General features: G+C 42.9%; 1 protein-coding gene across 2 annotated transcripts; it reads left to right on the top strand.

Annotated features, from left to right (window-relative positions):
* The first annotated feature begins 1,338 nt into the window (after positions 1 to 1,338).
* LOC104671835 (thymosin beta-15A) lies at positions 1,339 to 4,703 on the top strand. Of its 2 annotated transcripts, XM_010375464.2 has the most exons (4): positions 1,370 to 1,496; positions 2,944 to 3,010; positions 3,227 to 3,343; positions 4,254 to 4,703. In XM_010375464.2, the coding sequence occupies exons 3-4, from the start codon at positions 3,244 to 3,246 to the stop codon at positions 4,289 to 4,291; spliced, it is 138 nt and encodes a 45-aa protein (XP_010373766.1). In that variant the 5' UTR covers positions 1,370 to 1,496; positions 2,944 to 3,010; positions 3,227 to 3,243; the 3' UTR covers positions 4,292 to 4,703. The 2 variants fall into 2 exon arrangements, with proteins under 2 accessions (XP_010373767.1, XP_010373766.1); XM_010375465.2 differs by lacking the exon at positions 2,944 to 3,010 and having other exon boundaries at positions 1,339 to 1,496.
* The last annotated feature ends 3,408 nt before the right edge of the window (positions 4,704 to 8,111 follow it).

Consider the following 8,111-nt stretch of genomic DNA (forward strand, 5'->3'; position numbering starts at 1 on the left):
TGAAATAATTTGTAGAACAAATACTCATGACACAGTTTACCTGTGTAACAAACCTGCACATGTACCCCTAAACTTAAAAGTAAAAAAAAAAAAAAAAAAAAAAAAAACGATGGAAGCTACACATCACATTCAGGATAGGACTACCCCTGGAAAGTGGGAAGGTGAATAGAAATGGAGGGAAGGTCAAGGAAACCTCAATTATTTTCTTTAAAGTTTTCATTCCTTAAAAGAAAGACAAAGTAAATACACCTAAATGTTAACAACATTGAAATCTGAGTAGTGCAAACACTGGTGTTTATTATATTTAATGCCAGGGACATTGTAGGTACTCAATTAATATTATTTGTTGAATGAGTATGCTTTTCTGTTTTAAAAGTTTCTCCAACAAACATACACAATTCTCAAATTAACAGAAAGTGCTACAAGAGCAAAGAAAAGGGAATGAAGTGAGGTGGGGAAAGCTTGAGAAATCCTTTTGGAAAGAGTGATTTCTGATCTATATAGATCTATACCACCATACATGGGGTGCAAGTAAAAGACATAGTTCTACCTTCATCTTACCTTAATGCTCTAAGGTTCTGGGTGAGTATCCAGAAAATGATCTTGAACGTTTAGTCCTTTCAAGTAACTACCGGATCCTCAATTTTCTCTTCCAATAGACACTGGGTGGTGCTATTGTCCAAAAATTCCTCCCTATCACGGATTTATTATTTCAATCCATATACATCTCCACAACCAATGTGTCTTGTGGGCCAAAGTGCTAGGGATTGGGGATATAAAGGTGAATAGCTTCAGTTGTTCTGTGATTATAAACTGATTGCTATCGGGTTCCGTGGCCGAGAAAGTTGCAAATGTGACTGTTACATTTTATAGGAGAGCACTACTGTCACAGAAATGTCCAGTTGTAGGGGTGAATGGCCCTGAACCACCCACCCTCACCATGAGCACCCCTACTCCACGACCTGGCCAAGGATTAGAGCAGACAACACCGAGCCCCACTTCCAACCTACTGTTAGGTTTTCATAGCGTCCTTAGGCCCCAGTGGCTATAAAAAGCCCAGAGAGCCTAAATACCGGTCATTAAGCTTGGACCTCGGAGTTCCAGATGTTCTAAGCTCACTGGGCAAGATGTGTCTGCTTATTGCAAAGGCCTCTGTTATTGTGAAGGAGTGAGTTTACTTTGGATGAAGGGAATGTGGACCCTCAGGACTAAAGCAGTGAGAGAGGCCAGGGAGGTGGGGCCTAGGGAGGCGAGGTCTGCTCTGACGTCACCAAGCCCCAGATCTTAGAAGAGATGGTGGGCGCAGGCTCTGGAGGCTCAAGCCGAGGAGGCGAAGGAGGAGAGTCCGGAAATCCTCAGCCAATCAGAGAGGGCTGGGGCGGCGCCTGCTACAGGGCTTAGTACTGCAGGGCTCTGCGCGGGAACGCTAACCTGGTGCGGAGCGAGCCTGGGTGTCAGCCCAGCGTACGGCCTTTCACGAGTCTTCAAGCTTTCAGGTGAGGACCCGCGGCCTTACAGGAGCCAGAGGACCGTGGGGACGGGAAGGCGTGGGGGTCGCGAGGCGGGGGATGCCGCGCCTTCGGGTGCCAGAGGGGCCGGGGTTGGGGCTGGCGTTTGGCGTCTGCGCCGCCGCCAGGCCCGGCGAGTCCGAGCCTTTGTCTTCCTGGGGCGCCGCCTTCTGCGCGCGATGCCGAGCCCTCCCGGTGGCCGGTCCCTGGAAACAAGGCCCCGGGGCGGGGGTAGGGGACCCTTAAAGCGGCCAGTCCGCGGATGAGGAGTTTGGGGGCCGCCCGGAATGGGCCCTCTGGTACTGGGCCCTGGTTCCTTTCTCTCCCGTGGCTGTCAGACTGGGCGTCCGACTACGCTAATAGTTATTTGAAAAAGTATGCAAACTGCTCCTGACAGACAGGCTTATGCGCCCGGCCCTGCTATTTGTTAGTTCCAGTTTCCCAGCTCCGAGCTTGGCGTCTGATCGCTTGGCAGAGGAGGGTCTCAGGGTAACCTCGACGGAATGGAGGCTGTTCGGTACTTCTCACTGCTTGGGGGCCTCTCCATTCTACTCCAGGGACTAGACGGAAGTGTCTTGCTCCACTAGGGTGGGGCCAGGCTTGCTCATGAAAGCTCTGCCTGGGATATCCTATTGTCTCTTCTGAAGAAACTCGGGACTTTCACAGGGCACCAGCCATTTCGTCAGGTCCGCAGCTACGCACCTCTGAGCCTCATCTCCTCCCTCTCTGCAGAGAAAACATGGTGAAAGAAGACTTCTATTTGGTTTATTCCATTCTAATGAAGTCCTGGGTCTGATCCTAGTTAGCTGTCCCTTCTTACAATGTTTACAAATCAGTGCCACAAGGAGCTATTATGAGACGTGTATTGTAGTGCCTTAATGTACTGTCGTCTCTGGGGATTTAAAATAGAAAGAAATTAGTACAACTTATCTCACTCTTTTTTGTGTGCTGCTCCCTATCTCCCAAGAAAAATGGCAAAAACCAAAAGTAAATAGCAAGTGAAGATGCTCAAATGGTGCTATGTTCTGTTACAAAATAATTACCTGGTTAAAGCCAGTCTTTATTTTTTCTTCTATCCCTGTCTGGCCTTGTGCTTCTATCACCTCTATTTTATCCTTGCTGTGATTTTAAGAGTCAGACATATTGGATCTGGGTTTCTAGAACATGTTGGTTTCTGGCGTGTTCTGATCCAATGGCATTTACTGCCTATCAGAAACGGCTAATGACGAGTTGAAATTATTCTAACAAAAATATAACTCTTCTAATATCTGTTGCTGTTTTTCTGTTGAAAAGGAGCAGGTAGACTATACATTGATAGGAAATGTGAAAATTTTTGCTTGTGACCCCTTAGTCCGAAGATAGTTCTGCCAGGTAAGTTTTCTTAAAAATGTTTTTTTTTCTGTCTGTGTGCGGTGGCTCACGCCTGTAATCCCAGCACTTTGGGAGGCCGAGGTGGGCAGATGACTTGAGGCCGGGAGTTCGAGACCAGCCTGGCCAACATGGTAAGACCCCCGTCTCTACTGAAAATACAAAAATTAGCCGGGCGTAGTGGCGTGTGCCTGTAATCCCAGCTTCTTGAGAGGCTGAGGCAGAGGAATTGCTTGAACCCGGGAGGCGGAGGTTGCAGTGAGCTGGGATCGTGCCACTGCACTGCAGCCTGGGCAACAGAGCAAGATCCTTTCTCCAAAAAAAAAAAAAAAAAAGTTTTTTCTTTTCAGGCTTTCTTCTAGTCAAGATGAGTGATAAACCAGACTTGTCGGAAGTGGAGAAGTTTGACAGGTCAAAACTGAAGAAAACTAATACTGAAGAAAAAAATACTCTTCCCTCAAAGGAAAGTAAGTCATGTGGGGTTCTATTGGAAACAAACAATAGAGAAAGTTAATAGGTTCAGTAAATAAACCTATCTTCTAGTAAATTTTTTACACAAAGTAAGCAATAATTAGAATACCATGGTATTTAATGCAACAGTTAAAACTATCAAATAGTTTTCTTCTGGTTCTCACATGATGGGCCCAGTAGTGATGGGGGAATAAAAAACTAGTTTCTTGTTGGAAAATTATTAAAAACCACATTAAAACCAATCTTGGAATATTGGATGTAGCACTAAAAAACACTTAGTTTTTGTCTACTTTTGGGTATTTGGCATTTTTCTACATTTAAAAATTGAGTCCATAATATTATCCCTAAAGAACCCTGTAGACTGCAGTTTTGGCTTTCTATATCTGATGACAAGATAAAGTGAGAACAAATTTAGATCTTAGTATACTTAAAGCTCTCAGATTCAAGAGATCGGTTCTGTCCTCTGGAGTTACAGCCTGCTGGAGAAACTCTAAGCATATTCACAAAACCCAAGGGGCACCTTTTGTTATGTCAGTTTTATTTGAGAGTTGCAACATTAGTTAAAATTATCTGAAAGTGTATAATTTTTTAACTTAATAGTGATAGATAAATCTGAAGAAAGTACTTCACTTACTCCTCAGTCTTCAGTAATCTGAAAAAATGACAACAGCATTTGGAAAAACAAGCCCTAGAGTTGATGTAGTTTCTAGTTGGTAGTTCAGGTGCTTAATGTGCACACACATGCACACACACACCCCACTGTGAGTTTTGTGGTTAATGCCTTGGCATTCTAAATTTAAAGCATGTATGGCAGCCTTCAATGACTTACAAAGAGCTCTTTTGGAAGAAGCTGAACTTAGTCTTAGGAAAATACTTTTGTAATTTTTTGTTTCTTTCTTCCCCCAGCTATCCAGCAGGAGAAAGAGTGTGTTCAAACATCGTAAAATGGGGATCTCCTCCAAAGAGCAGATTTCAACATTGCCTGACAGTCTTGGTTTTAGGCTTGTTTTTTTTGTAACTCTATGTGTTTGTAAAGATTTCAGACATCTTCTGATTTCTTCTCACCTATATTCCCTGGCTAAGAGGTCAGGGGTAGTGAATGTTTCCTTAAATTCCTTTCTAAACTTCGGATTGGTATATAAATTCCAAATGGCAGATGCTGTCAATAATCTTGCCATTGATGACCTTTGTGTACGTAGTCCTTGCACCTCATACAGGATAAGCCAATTTTAACTTTCTACAATGGGTGCCTCAGTTGTTTCATAATCTTCATGAAGCTGCATCATTTAGCAGCTTATAGTTTATTTTCACTTCCAATGTAGCAATAAAATAATAAATATTATCGTTATTGTGTGACTCTTGTGGTTCATTCTGGTGGTATTCTAAGGAATGAAATGTACACAAGGCTACCTTTTCACCCAAACAAAATGGTTGAAGGAAAACTTTTAACAGATTATTCCTGGGGGGAAATATTCAATTCCATCCAGGTCCAGTGAGTCCTGACTTGGGGATGGTAGGTGCTTTTTCTTTAGAGTTGGAATCACAGAGTTAGAGAACGTTGTGAGAGAAGGTCATGTGGACTAACCTTCTTATCTCAGAATGAGGAAATGAAAACACAGGGTCTGATGTAATCTGCTCAAGGTGAATAAGGGTTGGAATTCAAGCTGACCTCTCTTGCCTTCTGGAAAGTCTTTTTTCAGCTTAATGGGAGTTAACATCCAAGACTGAAGTTGGATGGAGAAAGGGGCAGGAGGCACTTGCTAACACACCATATTAAGCACATCACATCTTCTAATGACCTGTAGCACTGAACTTCTGGTATGGTTTTTCTACTGAACAGAATTTGCTGTTTTATGAACTAAACATTTCTGGTGTTCATGGTGAGCATAAATGCTATGGACTGAATTTTGTCACCTGTGACCTCCCGATTCATATGTTGAAGCCCTAATCCCTAGCGTGATTGTATCTGGAGATAGTTTGTTTCAGAAATGATTTAGGTTATAAAGTGATAACAGTCAGGGCCTAATCTAATAGGATTGTGGCCGTATAAGGAGAAAGAGACCAGTCTCCAACATGCAAGGACACAGCAAGAAGGTGCCTGTCTACAAGCCAGGAAGAGAGCCCTCACCAGAATCTGACCCTGCTGGACGTCGACTTGAGATTTCTTGAATCTAGAACTGTGAGCAAGTAAATTTATGTTGTTTAAGTCATTTAGTATTTTGTTACGGCAGCCTGAGTTAATACAGTAAGGAATATGTATAATTGCATGCATTTCAATTCCTGCCTTTAAACAATACTTTTTATCTCTTTTTAAAAATTATATTTTATTTTTATGAGACAGGATTTTGCTCTGTTGCCCAGGCTGGAGTGCAGTGGTACAGTCATAGCTCACTGCAGCCTTGACCTCCTGGGCTCAAGCAATCCTCCCGCCTCAGCCTCCCTAGTACCTGGGACTACAGGTACGTGCCACCACAGCCAGCTAATGTTTTTGATTATTAGTAGAGATGAGGTCTCGCTATGTTGCCCAGGCTGGTCTTGAACTCTTGGGCTCAAGCAATCTGCCTGCCTCAGCCTCCCAAAGTGCTGGTATTACAGGCCTGAGCCACCATGCTCAACCTACTTTAATCACGTGTATAAAAACAAATAACCTATAATCCCACCAATTAGAAGTATTAGCCATCCATACTTGTGATCTATTAATGTACATATCTTCCTACAAAGATGGATTATACCATTCATACCTATTTTCAACCTCAAGTATTATCTTACCTCCCCCTTTCTCTTCTTTCTCTTTCTCTTTTTCTTTTCTTTTCTTTTTTTTTCTTTTCTTTTCTCTTTTCTTTTTTGAGACGGAGTCTCGCTCTGTTGGCCAGGCTGGAGTGCAGTGGTGTGATCTCGGCTCACCACAACCTCTGCTTCCCGGGTTCAAGCGATTCTCTTGCCTCAGCCTCCTGAGTAGCTGGGACTACAGGGGTGCATCACCATGCCTGGCTAATTTTTGTATTTTTGGTAGAGACGGAGTTTCACTATGTTGGCCAGGCTGGTCTTGAACTCCTGATCTCGTGATCTGCCCTTCTCAGCCTCCCAAAGTACTGGGATTACAGGTATAAGCCACCATGCCATGCCTTACCTTGCCCTTTCTAAGGGCTCACATCCTTAAATAACCAGTGAGATTACATGAAGTGGAAGCTGTTTTCTCTGCTGTAGCTTAAAGTTTCAAAAGCAAAACAGTAGGTAGGTCAACTCTGATCAAGTGCCAATGAGGTGACACAGTCACAGGGCTTAGTGTAGCCAGAGGATTTGAGCCTTGGAAGTAACCATGTTAGTCACCAATACCTTATCTCCTGCCCGAGGCAATTGTCCAGTAAAGTCACTCAGCCCCTTGCAGTGGTATGCTGTTTACATTGTGCCCAAACGTGGCTCCCTGTAGCTTCTATCCAATAGTCCTGGGATTGTGTGCTGGACACCTAGAGACAATAGTTAATCCATCCTCCAGAATTTGAAGTCAGCTGTTGTGTGCCTGTCCCTACACCTCCAAGTCTTCTGCAACTGACACTTCTCAGATCCTTCAGACCCAAATTACATAGATGGGAAACCATCCTGGTTGCAGATATGCTCAGATTTGCTCATTACCAGGTCCGTGAATCCTGGTTCGATTATCCAACACAGTTGCTCCCCTTTCTGTGTTGTCATTTGCAAATTTGATAAAGATGCTATTCATCTATGATAGATTCAGCAACCTCTCCATTTGTACATTAATGCAGCTCAAAGGAAAGCCTGAATGTTGTCAGGTGACCTGGGATTGAACAATAATTCCTAGTTAGTTGCATCTGGTAGCCATCCTTTTCATTAAAGTCTTGATTTGTACCCTGGGTAGTGTAAGTGTTAAACTGAGTGGGAGCAGATGAGAAGTGCACAATGGGAGGTGAAAGACATGTAATTACTAAGTGAATACTCATACAGAAATGAGATGGGAAAAACTGCAGTTGCTCATCTGCAACAGTTTTGCCCCACGTTTCTCAAGTATTTAATGTTGGGCTACTCTTCTAGTCACTAGGTTTACTTGTCTTTTGAATTAGGGGGAGATTTTTTTCCAAATAAGCAAAGATTGAGATTTATGTCCCTGAATCCATCTATTATCTGCAAAACTGGCAGTACCAGGGCTTTATTGTTGCAGTTGCATTTATAGGAAAAGGAAAAGGCTGGAGTTAAATGATTGTCTTCTTCTTTTTTTTTTTTTATTATACTTTAAGTTCTAGGGTACATGTGCACAACGTGCAGGTTTGTTACATATGTATACATGTGCCATGTTGGTGTGCTGCACCCATTAACTCGTCATTTACATTGGGTATATCTCCTAATGCTATCCCTCCCCACTTCCCCCTCCCCACAATAGGCCCCAGTGTGTGATGTTTCCCTTCCTGTGTCCAAGTGATCTCATTGTTGAATTCCCACCTATGAGTGAGAACATGCGGTGTTTGGTTTTCTGTTCTTGCGATAGTTTGCTGAGAATGATGGTTTCCAGATGCATCCATGTCCCTACAAAGGACATGAACTCATCCTTTTTTATGGCTGCATAGTATTCCATGGTGTTCTTTTATTCATTAACATCCTTTGAAAATGACTGGTCAGTGGCTTTACACCTTTATTCTGTCAGTGTACATAGGCAGAGATGACCTTAATTACTAAGAACAGAAAAGGATGAAATGTCAGAAAGAAAAAAATGCTGAAAATTTAAAAAGAAAAATCAGCCAAATAAAATTT

Source organism: Rhinopithecus roxellana, chromosome 7, assembly GCF_007565055.1.
Source record: "Rhinopithecus roxellana isolate Shanxi Qingling chromosome 7, ASM756505v1, whole genome shotgun sequence".
Lineage (NCBI taxonomy): Eukaryota > Metazoa > Chordata > Mammalia > Primates > Cercopithecidae > Rhinopithecus > Rhinopithecus roxellana.

What these genes read in the sequence shown, in the direction of transcription:
- LOC104671835 (XM_010375465.2), top strand. Translation starts at nt 3,244, where the DNA reads ATGAGTGATAAACCAGACTTGTCGGAAGTGGAGAAGTTTGACAGGTCA. An exon ending in TACTCTTCCCTCAAAGGAAA is followed by an intron (nt 3,344 to 4,253) that starts GTAAGTCATGTG and finishes TTCTTCCCCCAG; the next exon opens with CTATCCAGCAGGAGAAAGAG.